Genomic DNA, 19,385 nt, shown 5'->3' on the forward strand with positions numbered 1-19,385 from the left:
AGTACTCCAGAGTGTTGTTCAGCATGAAGGTGAGTAGAAAATGAAGACTAATCATGTTTTGGGTGTACTATTCCTTTAAAGAAGCTACAGGAAGGGATCCTTTTTGGGACAGCAGCGATTCACCTGACACAGCCAGAGAGGAGGGGCCGATGTTGAAGGGGGAGCTGGAGGATCGGCCTTCCACAGAGAACAGACAATCGGCAGCCGCTTCGTTTTTCATCATAACATCAGAGCCATATAAAGCCACAGGAATGCTTATTCCCATTTCCTCTTCTTGGGCCTGTTGTCTCCTTAGTGCGACCTTTAGGGAGAGGAAAACTTTATTATAATGGGTCTGGATTAAAACAAATGTCCCCTTTATTACATTTACAAAATTAAAAAATACTAAATAATATTTTGGGACCGTGATTAAGACTAACTAGTTTTTAATGCTCCCTTCTAATAAGTTAGCAAACAGTACTTTGTAATCGATTGAGATTTATTTTCCCCTAAATAATTTCATACACTGATCACCTTCAATCTAAAGATGTAGCACACGTTTTTTTATGTTTATAAAGGTGTTATCTTTTACAACAGTTTTACAAACAGAAAAATCCATAATATCAGTTTTCAACTCCAAATCTGTTTTTTTGTGTCATTAAAAAAAAAGTCCACTTCAGAGAACAGAAACCAACCCACCATTAAAAACTGCAAATAGTTATCTCAGCTCATTTATTTTTTATTTTTTTTAATACTATTTGTTTAAAACAACAGAATTTACAGATTAAAACTATCAGAAACATTTGTCCTCAATTGTTTTTCTCGGTTACATAAAAATGTTTTGAAATGTAAGAATAAAATCAGCATTATTGTGAAAAATACAAACTAATGCAGAACTAAATTCATTACTATATTACAATAAAATAACGTCATATCTACCCTTTTTTACCAAGTAGTAAACGAACTCTTAAACTATAAAGGCTAAATAGAGTCATATCTGTTCCCAGTGGACACTGCAGCTGTTGATTTCAGTAGCTGATCAAATTCTAGGAGTTTGTCTTATGAAAAAGAAAAAAAAAATAACATAATCCAGTGTTTTTTGCTTTTTTTTTTTTGTTTTCTAAGTCGGGGATGGTTTATCTGTTTTATGTAATTGTATTTCTTGGTTTTAAAATTGATTAAAAATGAACAGAGCTGGATTATAATCATTCATGAAAGTTTTCTTGTGTTATTTTCATATAATAATATCTGAGGAAAATTCATGAATAAATAAACTTTAATAAGATAAATAATTACCAACATATCTCTAAGGAAAGTTTTCAGTCAATTATTCAATAATTTGCACTTTTCCCCTGACAAAGTACCTTATATGCTAATTAAACTGTTTGATTAAAAACAACATTTATTGTGACTTTAGAAGTTATTTTTTAGATTATTTTAACTACAAGAAACTGAATTGAATCACTTTAAACGTTTGGCTCTGTCAAAATATTTCATTTTTATTTTGAAAATATCAATGCAGAATAGCGAAAGTAACAATTTAAACATAGCCACGAATTACAGAAAAGACTAGATAAGCATGTTACAAAGTTTCCAGATAAGTTCTTTCAGAATACACAAAATAAATGTTTTATTATTAGTTTTAATCACTTTCAGCTTTTGTTTTCTGGGTATAATGTAGCAGAAATTCAAATTTAGCTCTATAGAAACTTAGCTAGCTTAGCATTTTCTTTTATCTTTTTTTTTTTTTTTGGTGGGGGGACATTTTTGTTTAAAATAAAAAAATACAAGTTAGAGTAATTTATTTCTTTTAGGAGATTATATCATTCATTCATTTTTTTTCTCTGCTGAGTTTCCATGCCTGGAGGGCGGGAGTTGGGTGTTTTAAGGGCTGTTAGGGTGAAGGTGAAGCTTACCTGGGCCGCCATGATACGCTGCCTCTCAGCAATCAGTTTGCATTTGGGACACTGGCAGTCCTTCCAGTCGCAGAAGCGTTTGTGTCCTTTTAAAGTAGTGAAGAAACCGTGATTTCTGCAGCGAGAACATTTCGGCTTCCTGGGAGATTTGCGGCCTATAGGCGGAGATGTGGGGTTTGGTCCCTTCTTGGTCTGCCTCTCCTTCCCCATGGCTGCCTGCTGATGGTGGCAGAAGATGGAGTCACTTTTATGCTCTGAGGCCAGCCCCTCCCAGACACAGCATCCTTATCAGGAGAGAAGCTGTGAGGCATCCCTCCCTGAAATCAGCTAGAAATTAAAAAGGTTTTGTTTCAAAAACTTAAAATGTCATGAACAGGGGCGGACCTAGATGGGTGGCCAACTTTGGTGCAAACTGTGAAAGCAATTTTCTAAAAAAAATCTCTATTATGAGATAATATACTATCTCATTATTATGAGATACATAAGTAATAATGTACTTACAAGTTTTACATCATAATGTAAATGCCGTAAAAAATCTAAGTACTTCAAACTTAAATATTCAAACTTACTCACAAACTTTGAGTTAATCGGTTTCCACAAATGTTGTGTGTATTCTAAACTTATTTGGGTTTACAGTAGGGTCACAGAAATGCTAAATAGAGAGGGTAAAGCAAAACAGAAAATGCAAAAACAAAAGGGATTTGAAATTTTTATCTAAAAAGGACATGGAAGTGGACAAAGGTAAATGTTTGATATATATTTATAATCAGATCTGTGGTTTGTGTATCCATTTGGAAATAGAGTTTAAAATACATTTTCAAATCACAGTATTTAATAATTAATTAATCAACACAATTTACAATTCCTCTGAATCATTTGATTTAAAAAGTGCAATTACAAAACACCTGTCCCATTGTCTGATTTAATGACTTCAACATTTGTACTGAAAAATATCTATAAAATAGCCTTTTTATTTCACGCTTCACGACTTAAACATAGTTTGGTGAGGATCCACGGTACAAGGACCCAACCTAGGAAACAGCTGAATTGTTATACTGAAGATGGATGTTGTGGATACTTAGAAGCAAACAGCATCTAGCCCAACCCAGACACAATGGCAACTCCACCTAAAAAAAATAAAACTTTGTCAAGTATAAGCACGAGCTACAAGAATGAGCAGAAGAAAGCTGCACTCCTGTGTTTTGGCAACAGGTTGAGGTATCGTTAGAAAACTCCGTAATGCATGTTTTAATGTTACATTTGAAATGTCTTGGTTTTTTTTGTTTGTTTTTTTCTTTTTCAGTGACTCTTCTGGTTTTCCATAGAAAGGTGTTTTTTTCTCTCTCTCTCTTATCTGAAACACTTGTCACATATGTCACAAAACGCATATATGGAAAACAAAAACTGTATACACAGCCCCTAATAACATGACAATAAATGACTATTTTGAGCAAGGCTGTACAATAAAAGGAAAAAGGAAACACCTATCTGAGAGCAAAACTGTATGGTTATTAATAATAAGTCAACCTGGAGAGACCTGGAGGATGACTTATTATTAAGGTTTTTATTGACATGGAGCCCCAAAGAACAATTATTTGACTTTCTTTTGCATTTATAATGATTTCTATATAGATTTAGTTGCAAAACACAATTTAATATTAAAATTGTGCATTTCTACATTAATATGTCTTTAACCATGTAGAAATCATTACTTATACATGAAAGAGATATTGATCTCTAGGCCAGGTTGACACAGATGAGGAAGGTGCAGTCTAAATTTCTCAGATAAAATTAGGTCTAGATATTTTTCAAAAAAGTTGATATTTTACAATTTCTTTGACTTAATTGTGTCTGTTTTTCTACAATTGAATCAATTATTTTTACTTATTAAAGCTTTGTATTTGTTTCTTATTGTTCTTGCAGTACAGCTGTGGTGGCAGCAGGGGGTGGTATACATACCCCTGGTAAAATCATACTGTAGCACCCCCAGGAAAAAAATTAGATTAATATTATTTTCATCAGCTCATATTGTTGAACATGTGACTGTTATAATATTCTTCTCACAAACACAACCAGTTCCAATTAAACTTGTTAATGTATATGAACAAAAAATAAACTTTAATGCATAAAGATATGCCATACAAGTGAATCTGATACCTTTTCCATAGCTGCTCTCATTGTGAATTTTTAAGAAAACATAAGTTATTTTGTAGGCCTAATCTGTTTCTCTCACTGAAAAGATTTTCAATCCAATGACTTTAATAAACAATTACCTTTCTTTCCATAAGGTAGTGTAGCAAATGTCTTTTTTTTCATTATGATCTGGAGGCTCTACATTTGGAAGTTAACTAAAATACGGGATGGGAATCTTTGGTCCAGATTGGGTTAGACAGGTGCCAACAGGAAACCAGTGCGCCTGTAAAATGGCCACTGTGCTGAAGATATGACACTAAAACTGTTTTATGTTATGCACTAAAATTGTAACCGATTTCTCCCTTGGACTGATTGGGTTTGTTATTAATATTCATTTTTTATTATTATTAAAAATGTTTATATATATTTTTATATAAATTTTTATTTCTTATTTTTCTTTTTACGGGTTTACAATTCTTACGACGGAATATTAGGGCCAGGCTAAAGATTTTTATCTAGTCGTAATATTATGAGAATAAAGCTGAAAAATAACGAGAATGACGTCATTACACCACAACCCGTTTCGGAAAGAAAGCTTCGATAACAAAAAGAAATTGTCAGACAAAAAATTATTCTCAAACCCCTCTTTTCTTACTAAATATGTCTACCATGTCTGGGAGAAATCTAAATTTACGAGGGGTCCCGGAAGGCAGCGTTGCCAAGGCGACGCTGGAGTTTGGGAGCCCCGCCGAGGGATTCGAGTAAAGCTAATCACGATGCCTAGAAAGAAAGAGAGAAAAAGCGACAAAAACAAGAAAAAACTGAACCTCGCGAGTCCTTTAACCAAAGCTGTCATCGACGATAAAGAAAAGAGTTTATATCAGAAGCAAATTGGATTTTTGAACGAGAAACTAGAAAGGTAACGTCCATGTTTTCTTACTTGAAGGTGAAATGGTAGCCATTTTTTTTAAATCAGTACATAAAGAAGTTTTTCTTGTAGATGGATTTGACGCCTTGACATTTTATTTGAGTTTGGCATATTTAAAAAAGGAACTTTCAAGTGGTTTCAACAAATTTCCCTTTTAATTCAAAGCTCCTTTTTTTTTTTTTTTATTAAATCAAAGCTCATAAGTCTATAACCATGCTTCTATTATTTCTTTATATTAATCATCCATTGCAGGTCACATGTTTAAACCTTTATCAACCTTCAAACATTTTGTTTTTCCTGCCTGAGATGTAAAGTTAATCAGTAGTTTTGTAAATAAGATGTGCTGCTGTAAACAAAAAAGGGCAAACTCTATAAAAACATAGTGAACAAAGTATATATAATGGCCTCACCTTTTTATTTAATTTTTAAATTTTCTAAAGTAAAACAAATTGTTTGATAACTGTATAAATAGCTGATTCCATCTCTTAAATATGGTGGAAAATAAAAACAATGCGTAAACATTAAAGAACGGGGTAGATGTTTGCTGTAAAAAAGCAGATATAACTAAAAGATGTTAAAATGTGTTAAATAAAAGCAAATAAATCTGATAATGAGGCCTAAAATCTCTGCAGTCTCCTATAAGTTCACTTTTCTCCCCATCTTTGTCCTCCAGGTTTCAGATCAAATGTGCTGAACTGGAGAAGCAGAACAAATTGCTAATTTCTCAGTACAGCTCACTGGACACGGAGAAGAAGGATGTTACAGAGTACCTGAAACGCACACTCTCTGAAAAGGAGGACGAGGCTGATGATCTCCTGCAGCGTCTGGAGGCTCAACGTCAGGCTGCTGTCCAGGAGAAACAGTCCTTGCAGCTGAAACACGACAAACTGAGGCAGGAACTAGACGCCCAAATTAATGAACTTAATGAAAAAAACGCAGTGCTCGGTGAGGCATTTTACTTCAAGATTACAAAATATCTTTGTAGTGTGGGCAGGAAGAATAACCCGTTCTTCTATAATTCCCCCTCCGTGTCTACAAGATAATTCAGGGTCATGATCTGTTCGGATGTTGAAACTGTTGCAACATCTGTTGTAGGTCTCTAGAGAACTTTTAATATTAGAGCTGAGGGCAAAAATGGCATTGAAATGATATAGATTAAAATGTCTCTCTCTCAAAAAGCAAAGGATCGTCAACGAATTGTTAGAATAGGAACCAATATCTGACACAAGGTCCTAACTCTTCCTCTTCCTTTCCTGACAGTAAAGAAACTTGTTGATCTGGAAGAGTTTCAGAGGCAAAAGGATGAACTGATGATAAAGCTTCAAAATCTAGAGAAGCAGCTGGAATGCCAACAAGAAAAACACAAGGATGAGATCCACAGCCTGGAGATGAAGGATCTGCTGGAAAAGAGGAAGTTAAGGTCATGATAGAGGGGGTTATTTCTCCATCTCTAAAGCCTCAAAGTCCTTTAGAGTAACATGGTTGTGTCTCGTAGTGGTTTTAACAACATATCCATCTTTTACTTTAGAATCATATGCTACTTTTGGTTTAATAATCACATAAAACAAGAACATATGATTTATGATTATATTAAAGATTTTAGAGGGATTTTATCATCTGACATGTTTGTCCTTTTCTGGTTCTTTATTTCCTGAAAAAAGGTTGGAGATGGAAAGTGAAGTAGCAGCTATGTCATCCAAGGTCCAGCTTCTAGTGGAACAGAAGCTTCCGGAGAAGATCAGGTCTGTGCTTCAGGAGAACACTGAGCTGAAGACTCGTCTCAGCAAGCTGTCAGAGGCGACCGAGTCCCTGCTGGAGGAGAACACGTCTCTGAGGGAACGCCGCAGACAGCTCAGCGTCGACAACGACATCCTGGAGCAAACGGTCCGTGAGACGTCTCGGATCAGCTGCGTCTGCAGGAAGGTGAGAGGCTTTCCTGCAGTGTCCCATCGTCTGGTTTCAAAATAAGATCCTGAGCAGACCCGGTGATCTCTCCATCAGGAGGTGCAGCAGCTTAGGGGAAAGTTTCAGCAGCTTCAGGAGGATGTCAGTGAAAAGCAGCAGCAACTGGAGCAGCTTCAAACTGAGCACACACGAGTCCTGGCCGACATGGAGGCACTCAGGTCCTGATTTAGCTTATTTGTGGAGTAAATTTTAGCCAACAATGGAAGAAGTGTTTTTCTTTGGATTTGACTATTAAATTTCTTTATGGAAAAAAAAGCTTAGGCATTTCCTAATTAAAGCCCTTTATGGCAGAGAGATCATAAATGGTTTGATCTTTAACGTAACCTTCAGATAAAAGTACCAAACGAGGTGAAATAAAAAAGCAAATGAAAAAAACAGACATCAGAACTGATTAACCGGTCAGAAGGGAGCTGCATATCTAAGCGACATAACTCACAATAGTCTGTTATAGAGAAATCCTTAGCCCAAAGAAATAAAAATATACATAGATTCAAATATCATTAGTTTGATCACTTTATGATTAGACTGTAAACTGATCATTACACTGATTAAAAATAGCAAAAGGTTCTGCTGTAACAGAACCTAAATCATGGTGTGTTTCCAGACTGGACCGGGCCTCTCTGTCCGCAGAGTGGAGCAGTAGCCGGATGGAAAGAAATCAGCTGGAGGTGAAGCTGAAAGACGAGAGAAGGAGGAAGAACAGGATGAGGAGCATCATGCAGGACGCAGCAAACAGTCTCCTACAGGTGCTGAAGGTAAAACTAGAAAAATAAAAACTCACTCTAAATTTACAGATTTCCTTCTCCAACACCCAGGAATATTTATCAAACCTCCTGCTGAGGTTAAAAACTATAACAAAAGTTTCATAGAAGAAAGTTCAAAATGATTATAAATAAATTATGATGGAACCCAGATTTAAAGGATTAAAGTCAGACAATTAGTATATTAAATGAGAACATTAATAGTGAAATTTATTCCGATCAGTATTAATTTATGGGAAGTGCTTTTATTAGGAAACGGGAACCAAGAAACTGATTTTGTCTTTATCTAAAATCTAAATGTTGATCTTCATTTTATGTATTAAATGATCAAACTGAATAATAGCTTCTTTGTGATCCTCTCAGTAATCTCTTCTACACCAACCAGGTCCTCAAGGACCACAGTTCTTAATTTAGACGTTTTCCTGCATCGACCTGATTGAAATGCATCTTTGGACAACTTCCTGGTCAAATCTAAATCTACCAGCAGTATGAATTATTTAGGGCTTAAGTGTCCAGGTGCCTGCAAACATCCGACGTTCCTTCACAGCATGAGGTTCTGATGAAGGGTTTGTTCCCATCAGGAGGCTCCAACACAACAGCAGGACGTGGACGCTGTCCCCCCGTGGAGGAGGACACTGCAGAACCTGCAGGAGCTGCTGAACCGACAATCAATCAGAGCTCCGTCTGCACAGAGAGAGCTGCAGAAATCTGACCCAGATTCAACACGGTAACAGTTCCCCTCTTTATGCTGCTCAGCATTCATGCTACGGTCTGAAACCTCCGGTGAGGGAGCGGAGATTGTTTTAGTTCCGAAACCATGCAGGGATACTAAAGGAACTAAAGCATTGCAATGCGAGTCAAAATCCATAGGAACATGTCTAATATAGAGTGGTATCTCTGTGGGGGACCAAACACCAAGATTTCTTGACATAAGACATTCTCCGTCCAAAACCAGCTTCAAGAAGCGGTTTCTTCTTCCCCTAGTTGCTTCTTTATCTCTTAAAATGCATGAAAACTAGATTTAATCTCATAGTGAAACTATGGATGGACTCGTGGCAGAAAACATTAAATTTTGCTTTATGTGGGAGTGGCTTTTAATACAGAACAGTAGAATGGCTGAAAGTTATTTCAAGTGAACCATGTCCATCTTGATCATCCCCATTTGTATCTGAACAGAGCAGAGCGCCTGGATCCAGGTCGGAGTTTTCTGTCCCAGCCGTCCCGTCAGAAAGCTCGTGATTCCCGCCTCCTTCCTCAACCCGCAGTGAAACCCAGAGACTCCCTCTGTAGGACAGGAGCCGCATCGAGCAGCAGCCTCTCATCTCTGCCCAGGTTGGTTAAAATTTAAGAAAAGGAGTCAGATTGTTGCAAGGAAAACCGCTTTGTTTCCTTCTTTTTTTTTGGGAATTTACTTTGACGTTTTAAGGCTTTATCACCACTTCTATCACATCTTTAAAGAGGACTGATAAGATATTGTGAAAATGATGCAGACCTTTAATTTTCCTCTCTGACTCAGGAAACCCATGATTCTGAGGAGCTCCAGATCGGCCACCATTTCTCGTTCATCTTTGGGATCTCTGACCTCCAGCCTTTCACCAAATCCAACTTTCTTCAAATGAATCCCGAGAACACCAGCAAAGAATGGATAATAGGAGAAAAATACATTTAGGAAGCGAGGCGAATCCTTTGCAGAGGGACACACTGTTAATTGCCATCATAACATTCAAACACAGAAAACTATTTAAAGCTGCTGATATTGCTGATCATATAATAGCTGATCATCTCCTTGCTCTGTCTCATCATGACCATCTCTTCCTAAAAACTGTTTCCACCCTGTTACAACTCAGTAACAGGGTCAGCCCCTAATAATCCAATAATTCAAACAAAACATACCGATTTCAACACTTTAATTATCAATAATCATAGTTAAAGGCAACGTTTCAGGCACTTCAATTTCCATGTGAAGATGAAAGTCAGCACCTTGACGAACACTAGAGGGCACAGCTTATATTAAACCAGACAGACAGAAACCGGACACACCTAGACTCTATGACCACTGTATGTACAATGAAATACATATATCTGTATTAAAAACTATACTCTGATAAATATATAACTTCATGGATTGTTGAGGAGTAATAGAAGGTATTCAAAATACTGTAGTTTTTTCTTTTTTAAATAGTTAGAGACTTTAAAAAAAGGAAAATTTGTCCAGTCCAGGTTACATTGGAATACTAAAGGATTCACCAATGTGAGTTTATGGGGGTTATTTGGGACTGGGGTGGTGAGGTGAGCTCTATATACAGGAAATAGTCCCCCTCTTATAAGGCAGAGTGAATTTGATGATTATCTGCGAGCTTATATAAGAAATAAAAATGAAGCCAAAAAGAGGCTGATGATAAATGAGACATTTCAGGCACAATCTGATGGATCTGAGGCACCTGATGGTTACATTCATATTCAAAGGGCACTTTGGGCTCATCAAGGCGGATAAGAAGATGCATACATATAAAAAAAAAAAAAAAAATCCAGGAATATCATTGGTTGGTTGTCAACATTGAGGAAGGACGCGTCGTTCTTGTGTGAGCCAATAGCAGCGCAGCGTTGGTGGGATCAGGAAGGAGTCTCTAGTCAAACATTCCCCTCCGAGTCGGACTTGGTGAAGTTTTCCTTCCAAGTCGTGGCGTTCCCTGCGAGAGTCATGAACATAAAACGTGAGGCATGAATAAACCTACGCTGCATTGCTGAACGGTGGAGACGGAGACTTACAGGAGACTGGGCTTTGGAGAAGTTAACGTGTGCATAAAGCAACACAGCGATGTCCTTGTGTCCTGCTTCCAGGGCGATGGAGAGAGCGTTACTGCCATCCTAAAGGTGAAGGAAGTCAGTGAGACATAGATTATAACCAAGCAAAAGAGAAGTCTGTATAAATCAGTTGGCTATTCTACAGGCTGATGAAAATATCAACTAAGAAATAAAAATGTAGATGTACTACAATGAAGAACTGGACAAACACAATGTTATAACCCTGGTAGATAACTACTTCGTGCATTGAGAATTCAAGAGTAGTGCACCCAGGGCCCAATAGGAATGATAAATTCTCATTTTTTGGGTTTTGGTTATTTATTTATATGATCCAATGGTTGTGAAGAACCCAACAGAGCTCCTGGAACCATTGACCACAATGTGGGATCTTGGTTTATCTCTAACTGTTGCCTTATAATATATATATAAAGATTTTTTTTTCTTCCGACAGAAAGTCTTATTTTTTCCTTTAGACTTATCAGAACATAATAACAGAAGGAAGTCTAAAAATGGAAGCATTACCATGCTTTCTTTTTTCCAATTTTTCATCCATGATAATAAATTATAAAAGTCAACTTTGCATTAGCTGTAAGCTAATTAGCATATTTATCATAGCCAAGTCAGATCCTCTCAGAGGATTAAAAACAGATCAGAAGGTCCCTCTTGGAAATGACAACTCATGTCTCAATTAAACATTTATCAGTTAAGCTTTAATAATAACTTCAAGTTTTATTGTATAATGAATAGATGAATAATTGAGGTAACATCTTCCATTAATGTACAGTTCCACTCCTGAATAACTTTGAAAATAAACTTCCCGTTTTAACGCCTAAAGTTTTTTTCCATTACATCTTATTTTAAATAAAATGTTTCCAGATTTGGGTTTTTGGGTCATTTAAGAGAAATCCAAGTCAGGAAATGTAAGCTTATTTAAAATCTTAAGCTGCAGGCCTGTCTCACAGGCTTAAAGAGACATTTTGTACATTTTTACTGAAAAAATACCTTCGAAACAGTCTTTTTATTTGATCCTTTACAACTAAAAAATTGTTCGATGAGCAGACTGACACCTCATTAGTTCAGCGCCAGCCTGCAGCCCATTTTCCTAAATTAACTTTGGGTTGGACAGACGCCGTTTCTGCGAATGTTCAGCCACCAAGTCATCCATTTGTTCTGGCCAGTCACTGAACCAGGTGATTCCAATATAGACAGTGAGTTAACTAGTGCAGATAAGACTCATGGAGATGACTTTTTGACTCCACATCTCCCACCTCTGAGATTTACTGCTAGAACACTTTATTACTACAAAGAAATTAACAATCAAGCACAAATTCACTTCCTTTGTCCATAAATTCAATTTCTGGATCTGCAGTTTGGCGATTTGTAAATTACCACTTTTGGTTGTAATCAATAAACAAAGCGGTTGTTGTTATGTAACGTTTTCCAGTCCAAGGACCCCCAAACTGATGGCGAGATGGAGCGGGGACCCCCTAATTATATATATTGTGTTATATCAAACTGGTCCTATAGTCACTCTATTACAGATGGAGTAATGTAACGAAAGTAATTTCTTCCTGGGATTATTAAAGTATTTCTGATTCTGATTCCTGGTTGATGGGACAGGTGTTGTGAATTAATTGGTGCCCAGCTTGAAAGAGCTCCTGTGTGTCTCTGAATATGTGCATTGATGAAATACATCTTCTGCCTCCATTTATCTGTTTACTACAGTGTGATGAATTCATGTTAATGTAGATTTAAAGATATTTCAATTAGTGGAAAAAATTGCAGGGGGAGTCTAAAAATCAAATTCTAATCAAAACTTTTGCGACCCCCGTGCAGTACCTTCGTGGACCCCCTAGGGGTTGCGGACCCGCTATTGAAGACCTCTGCTCTAAAGCCTCCCAAACAAAATCAATGGATCACTAGTTTTCAGCTCATCCTCTGCCTTACAGCTCTGTATCAGATCAGGTTATTTAAAAAGTATTTATTTTAATATGTGATGTTAAACTCACGCTGTCGCTGAGAGTGGCATCACAGCCCGGTTGGCCCAGCAGCAGTTTGACGATCTCAACATGGCCGTGTTCGCTGGCGCACATCAGCGCCGTGGAACCCTCGTCGTCCTGGATGTTAACGTCGGCTCCGTGGGCCAGCAAGGCCCGAACCATGTCCATCCTGCCATGACTGACGGCCAGCATCAGCCCCGTCTGACCCGCCTGGAGGAGACCAAGCAGGTTTTATGACTTCCCTGCCGATACTACAGGCTAACCCCCACCCAAAAAAGATTTTAAAACTTTTGAGCAAATTATTGAAAATAACACTCTCACTTAAAAATGCTCTTAATATAGAAAAAAACTTTTAGAACAGAAATAAAAGTGGAGAGGTCGTTTAGTGATGCTAGCTGCTAGTGTATCCAAGAGGTTTAGGGGATCGGTAGTCTGGGTGTTGAAGGGGGATCACAAGAGGCATTTAGATTAGGAGTGAATTTTGTTCCATTATTGTTGCAAGTAAAAACATGTTTTACTAATGGTAATAAAATAAAGAAAAAGGAATCCAGACATGTAACTTTAAAAAAAACGTCTTAATGAAAAAAGATTGAGAGCAACTCTGCTGTTTTCTTAGATTTTATTTTTTCAATATTTATTTTTACAATTTTTTTTTTTACAAATGTAACATTTTCAAATTGTATTTTTTATTTATTCTTTTCAAATTACCCCTTTTCATATAATGTTTAAAAAATGTCATTCTATCCAAAATGTGTTTAACAGATCATTTTTATTACAAGCTGAAAACAAATGTTTCATTGTGGCCAATAAAAGTATTCTTGCCCCATGCAGATGAACAGAAATACACCTGTTCTCCTCACTCTGGAGGAATAGCTGAAAAAAGCTGATTTTTTTTTTAAATTTCAATTTACAAAGCATGTTCTTTGCTTGCCACAGTAATGGAACAAAATTCACTCTATAGTTAGATCAGGGGAACAAAAGATGACGTTAATCTCCTGGAAGAAGTCTATCGACGGACAGGTATTGTGAACGGCACAAAGGAAGACCATCAATCAGAGATGTCTGCAAAAATATCTCCATATCACTGCCAGCCTGAAGCTGAACTGCTCCCCAAAAACTGAGTCGTTCAAAACCTTCCAGGAGGGATCTACTCATTATGTCAGCAATGCCTGAACCCATCAGAACCATCCAGGCAAGTTTTATTTATATCAGAATAATTAAAACATTTTCAGCTCTCCAGTATGTAGGTTGCTCCAGTTCAAGGTCTAAACGTGTAATTTTTTGTCACACTAAAGGAGAAGTGAGCTTCTGATGACATTTGTCATTTTTAAAGCCCTTTCCTTGCAGATGCATTCTGGTGGGTTTTGACCAGTAGTCAGCACATGCTTTAATCTGAGTAGGTCAGTTTTCTTCATTTATTTAATTTTCAAAACATGCTGAGAGAAAGCTTGTATGTAGCTCACCAATACTTCCACATTCAATGTCAGTGAGTTGTTTGGATTTAGCAATCAGGTGGTTTGACAGGACTTGTCTGATATCATAAAAAGGTATCCACATTTTTGTTTTTTCGAGGCGCCAATCTTAAACCTATCAGCTTAAGAACAGCTCATGTAAGTTAAGCTGTTTTTTTAAAATAAAATTCCTACAAAATAAAAAAATAAATAAATCATGAAGCTCTGCTTAGAACCAGCTGAGGATCCAAATGTGCAGAATGCCATTTCTTGTCTTTTTTTAAATTCCCTAAACTTTTGATCATGCAAACAGTGTAAAGACCACTAGGGGTCACTATAGTACAAACGTTCCCAGAACACATGAAGAAAACAGAAAAAACATGAGATGCTGAAGAGGAACAAGACCAATTTTAAACCAAGCTATGTTACTCCACATTAACTTTCCCCATCATGCTCTGCAGGCCCCTGTGACCCACCTGACTGGCACGGGCGTTCACGTCTCCCTTGCTGAAAAGCTCCTCCACGATGCACATGTCCTTTGGCGTCTCCACGGCAGCCAGCGCGGCGAGCATGATGGGCGTGTACCCGGCCTTATTCTGCTGGTTCACGTTGCATACGTCTGAAACACAAACACAGAGTTTAAATCTCACTGTGGGAGCTAAGCCCCCCCCCCTCCTGCTCCACGCTGATTGGGCTCCTTCCTGTAACTGACTCCTCCGCAATAACAGTCCAGATTTATCAGGCTTCAGGCAGTCTCTTCCTTAAGCTGCCTGTAAGACGCCTGTAAACACGATTCATTATCTTGATAGCTGGTATCACAAGGACCAAAACAGCAGTGACTGCGAGGGCAGGGAGGGGTGGATGTGCTGTCACAGAGACTCAGTCCAAAAAAAGGACGAGGAGATAGAAGTCGATTAGAGCAGAAAGTGTCTGAGACCTTATCCCAGTCCATTAGAGCTTTAAAAACGCTGCAGCACTGGAACAGGTTGAGTGTAAACAGTTCAAGTTCTTTCTAGATTTACGTTTTGAACACATGCTGAGAAAAAGAAGCTTTTTATCGTTTTATCACGTTTAATGTTTCAGATGAGAACCAAACTTTTAATATCAAAGATAAACCAGATGCAAAACACATCGTTTAAATTATGATGAATCTATTTAAAGAATAATGCATGATAAGCTGGGGCCGTCCTTAGCGACACCAGCTGGTTATCAGCAGCTTTGTGTATCTGCCAGAAAGCATGAGTAGCCTGTTTAAGATCATGGCACAGCATCTGATTTTAGTCCAGACTTTGACTAGGCCACTCCAAAGTGTTAATTTTTCGCTTTTCTGAGCCATTCAGAGGTGAACTTACTGGTGTGTCTTTTTGTTGTTTTCCAGACGCTGTAGTTCAAGCTTTTAAACAGATGGCTGAATGTTTTGGAATTTCTTATAAAGAGTAAAATCTATGTTTTGATCACTTATAGGTGATGGGTTCTTTTCTTATCTGGACAAGTCAACTTGGGGAGTTTCACTGTTTAAACACTATTTCTTAAGGTACTGAGTTATCAGTGATGTTTCTGATTTAAGCTGTTGAAGGCCAGCTTCATGTGGTCTGGTCCTACTAAGAGGATTTCTTGACTCTAAGGCTCTGGCAGCAATCAGACCTGGCTTTGGCGGGTCAAACTGAACACAGAACAAAAAAAGTGTGTTTTTAGCCCTCACCTGCATCTAGCAGCTTCTTCACCACCTGGAAGTTGGAATGAGACACGCTATAGTGCAGCGCAGTGTTGCCATTGCCGTCGGCCATGTTGACGATGTGGCGCAGCACGTCTGGTGAGACGGCTTCAAAAGCCCGCAGGTAGTCCTCCACCATCCCGGCGACCGCTGCCTTCTGGCTGGATGCTCTGAACCACTCGTGCTGCACAGTGTTCAGGCTGGCTCTCTGTGGAGGCAGGCCAGAGTCACTAACCAGCTTAGACTCACATCAACAAACATGCAGACCCATCAGTGATATCAAGGCAGTGGGGTCTGCAAAAACAATCAACTCAGGGAGTACATGCCACAACTAATTACCATAAAAAAAAAAAAAACAAAGCAAGGCTTTTTTCTCCCCAAACACCCTGCTGCTGTTTGGGGAGCACCTGGCTGTAATTGAGACTTGATGACCCCAAGATGACGCTCTTTGCTGCAGCTGAACTTTTTCACCTCACTTCCTGTCCTGCTCACTTTGCAAAGTGGTTAAATAAACATGGGTCCTCATCTAGCCTAGTGGCTGAAATGTAGACTCATAAATAACTAATATAAAGTTCCAAGATCAATAACAACAGAAGTAAGAAACTAAAAATATACCAGGGAACATCTATAAAAATGATGTTTCCGATAAAAATAGCATTTCTAAGCAGAGAAGGTTGTTTTCCCTCCTCTTAAATGAAAATGCAGATTACTAAATGTTTTAATGAGGGAGTTTGTTTAGAAAAGCATTTCAATGAGGTTCTAATAAATTTAGAAGATGGACAAATATTCACATATGGACAAAGAGGGGGCAACAATAAATATCCATTAATTAAGGTCAAAATAGTGTAAAAATATATGGATAAAGACCCAACAGCCACACAGAGTAGATGGATTTTATACTTTAGAACAGGATCTAATAATGTGTAACATGTAAACATCCCACAGTGCATCCTTTATAAGTAATAAATATTAAACTAGTTTTACAGTTGCTACTTTTCTTTAGGATATTTCTGTATATCTATGATATTTAAACCAGTTAAAATATTAATGTTTTTAACATTTATCTTTGAAGCAAATTTTAGTTTTGGCTTTTTTATCTTGAGATTCTGTTAAGATATAATAAAACATTATTTTTCCCTCTAAAGGTGTATACAGCCAATGAAAAAAAAAACGTAAAAAGTGATTCATTTACTGATTAAAAGCCGATAAAATGGATCTCCTCACCAGATCTTTGCTGCTCACAGCCTTCGAGTCGTTTAGGTGAGTGTTGAGAACGTCACACGCAGCCAACATCTTCTCACTCAGCTCATACCTTTACATTAAAAAACAAACAAAATACATTAGTTCAAAAATACCTAAATACCTATCCATGCATGTACATTTATAATTATGACAGCATTCCTATAACACAGCACAGATCCAAACCTGATGGCAAATTATTATAGTTTGACTTCACCAGTACGAAAGCAGAGCATGTTTTCATGAAACATCTGATATGTAGGAACCTATAATCCCAAACAGCTTAAGTCTAACATATCTGCAACAAGTCTGTTGTAGAAATTAAAGGACATAAACCTTGAAAAATTGTTAAACTGTATCAAACCACAAAATAAAAAAAGAAATTTGCACATTTGATCACAAATATTGTCTGATTTCAGGCTCTGGTGACTTTCAAAATATGTTAAACTAGAAAACTTTTCTAGACTCTCTTTAGGAAGGTATGTATCATCTCCTCTAGGATTCACAAGTCTCTTTATGACTAACCTCTCCCTCTTCTCGTTCTCTGAACCTTCCTCCTCCTCCTTATCCACATCCTCGGCTCCCTCATTTTGAAACTCCTCCCCGATTCTTCTTCCTCTCACTTCCTTGTACTCATCCTTCTTTCCTCCGTAGTCCTTCTCCTCGTCCTCATCTTCCTCATCCTCCAACCCAGAGGAGCTGCTGTCATCTGAGCTGGACTCGTCGCTTGATGTAGTTTCATATCTAAACCACAAGGGGGCGAAAACAGGGTAAGAAGGCAGCAGACCTTCAGAAGCTGCAGCTCAGATTTCCTCAGTACATTTTGCATGCGAGTGGTCGGGTGGGTGTTAACAAGGCTCTAAGAGGGGAGAGCATCAGAGCAGCAGCTGAGTAAACCTAAAATCGGCAGCATCTTTACCCCCATGTGGGAACAATCAAAACAAAAACAATTCAAACGTTACGCTTACCCTCCGTTTACGCCAACAAACTGCAGGTTCTTCTTGGTACCGTTGGCGTCAGCTCGGCCATCTTTCTTCTTCATGATGGATTTCAGGTTATTCTGGCTGCATGGCTGACCTGCAGGGAAAACATGCGACGAGGACACAATCCTTTAAAAACCAAATATCCATTCATTTTATCTCAAACTGAAATGCATTGTTTTTGCTTTGATAACTTTCTTATTTTTCATATGTCTTTTAAAAACCTCGGCTGCTATTTAAAAAAAACAACTAACAGGTGCCATTTTTCTTAAGAGGGTTTGAGAGCCATGAAGTGTCCAGAGAGACTTCGAGATACCTCAAAGCCAGAAGCATCTCAGTCATTTTAAGTGCAGGCCTGAGGAAAACCAAAATACCAGCAGAGAGCCAGAACACTCCGCACATCTGCCAGGACCCGCCGCCATGAAGGGGCCTCTTTACTGCTGCAGGGGACAGCAAAGAAGCTGCAAGTGTGTGGAGCGTCAAGTCGCAACATGAATGCAGTGGGTGTGTGTATGTGTGTGTGGGGGGGTTCAATAGCAACAGAGTCATACAACATGTTTCCCATGTTTTGACAGGTGGGAGTGTGAGCGGAGCTCCTCGGGTGATATTTTCTTCCTCCCACCTTCTGCCACTTGGTGAGGGATTCTAGATCTGTTCCTAATCAGGGGATCATAGGATACCGTGCTACCAGATAAGATCATAGTTGTTTCCAGGCTTTCCACTGTTTTTTTTTTTTCCCCAGACTGTGTGGAAGGATGGATTCTCAGATGACTGGCTGGTTAAGATTGGTCTAAGTGTCCTTCCTGATTCTAAAGGAGCCTGAATTATAAATGCAAAAACTAAAAAGAAAATAAAAATAGACTCCTCTCTAATGACAGGGATAAAGATTCTATAAAACAACTACCTAAAACCATCAGGTTCCAACTGTAACCTGAAACCATATTATGGTCTCATTTATTTTCACACACACACAGTCATTTTGCTGTTTGAATCTTCATCAAAAATGTGTGCCATGCTAATTACTGTATAACAAGTCATGATTAAACACTTAGAAACATAAAGAAAGGCTTCAGTACCATGCAGTGCCGTAGACATCTGCAGATCCATGCGGCTCTTCTGCTCTGCTGCACTGATCTGCTGCTGTGCATGCATGTTCTCTGGATGATCTGCAGTTGCCATCCCGACGTCTGGTGAGGTGAGCTGCAGAGAGCTCTCTGAACGACAGAGAAACAGTAACTGTTAACAGAATAAAGGTTCCTCTTGAGTGGGCAGAGGAAGTCTTCAACTGGTTTGCAGGAGGTTTATATAAATATCTGAAGAAATACAGTTTTGTGTTTGTTTTATAATATAAATCAATGTAGAAAACATCTAACAGCTGTTTAAAAAAAGGAAACATAAAAAAAAAAAAAATTGTCAAGAAAACTGCTGTGAATAGAGCCCAGAAAGTAAAACCATTTTAACAAACTGTTACGTGTCCAGTGCTGTTAATCCTACTGAGTTGCTTTAGAGGGAGC

General features: G+C 38.0%; 3 protein-coding genes across 3 annotated transcripts in view; 1 reads left to right on the plus strand and 2 right to left on the minus strand.

The window, feature by feature from the left end:
* Positions 1-2,105, minus strand: part of LOC107096508 (doublesex- and mab-3-related transcription factor 1Y-like) — a 33,446-nt gene extending 31,341 nt beyond the window's left edge. The window contains 2 exon segments of the mRNA XM_015393185.1: positions 124-301; positions 1,896-2,105. Coding sequence (XP_015248671.1) covers positions 124-301; positions 1,896-2,105 — 388 coding nt within the window.
* Positions 2,106-4,804: 2,699 nt separating this feature from the next.
* LOC107096513 (uncharacterized protein C9orf117 homolog) lies at positions 4,805-9,436 on the plus strand. Its single transcript, XM_015393192.1, has 9 exons — positions 4,805-4,947; positions 5,630-5,901; positions 6,217-6,376; positions 6,618-6,879; positions 6,958-7,079; positions 7,526-7,676; positions 8,264-8,409; positions 8,859-9,014; positions 9,199-9,436. The coding sequence occupies exons 1-9, from the start codon at positions 4,805-4,807 to the stop codon at positions 9,299-9,301; spliced, it is 1,515 nt and encodes a 504-aa protein (XP_015248678.1). The 3' UTR covers positions 9,302-9,436.
* A 188-nt stretch (positions 9,437-9,624) lies between these two features.
* The window catches only part of kank1 (KN motif and ankyrin repeat domains 1), a 29,907-nt gene continuing 20,146 nt past the window's right edge, over positions 9,625-19,385 (minus strand). Inside the window, exons 4-12 of the mRNA XM_015393199.1 lie at positions 18,948-19,085; positions 17,860-17,968; positions 17,417-17,635; positions 16,877-16,964; positions 15,641-15,860; positions 14,415-14,557; positions 12,497-12,697; positions 10,452-10,550; positions 9,625-10,372 (exon numbers count right to left, since the gene is read on the minus strand). Of these exons, the coding sequence (XP_015248685.1) occupies positions 10,310-10,372; positions 10,452-10,550; positions 12,497-12,697; positions 14,415-14,557; positions 15,641-15,860; positions 16,877-16,964; positions 17,417-17,635; positions 17,860-17,968; positions 18,948-19,085 (1,280 nt within the window). The 3' untranslated portion in view covers positions 9,625-10,309. The remainder of the gene's footprint in view (positions 10,373-10,451; positions 10,551-12,496; positions 12,698-14,414; positions 14,558-15,640; positions 15,861-16,876; positions 16,965-17,416; positions 17,636-17,859; positions 17,969-18,947; positions 19,086-19,385) is intronic.

Source organism: Cyprinodon variegatus, unplaced genomic scaffold (genome assembly GCF_000732505.1).
Source record: "Cyprinodon variegatus isolate N-32 unplaced genomic scaffold, C_variegatus-1.0 Scaffold629, whole genome shotgun sequence".
Lineage (NCBI taxonomy): Eukaryota > Metazoa > Chordata > Actinopteri > Cyprinodontiformes > Cyprinodontidae > Cyprinodon > Cyprinodon variegatus.

Excerpts from the sequence above, each read along its gene's own strand:
- LOC107096513 (XM_015393192.1), top strand. The coding sequence starts at position 4,805 with ATGCCTAGAAAGAAAGAGAGAAAAAGCGACAAAAACAAGAAAAAACTG. Across the intron at positions 7,677-8,263 it reads GTCTCCTACAGGTGCTGAAG|GAGGCTCCAACACAACAGCA; the intron begins GTAAAACTAGAA and ends TGTTCCCATCAG. Across the intron at positions 8,410-8,858 it reads TCTGACCCAGATTCAACACG|AGCAGAGCGCCTGGATCCAG; the intron begins GTAACAGTTCCC and ends GTATCTGAACAG.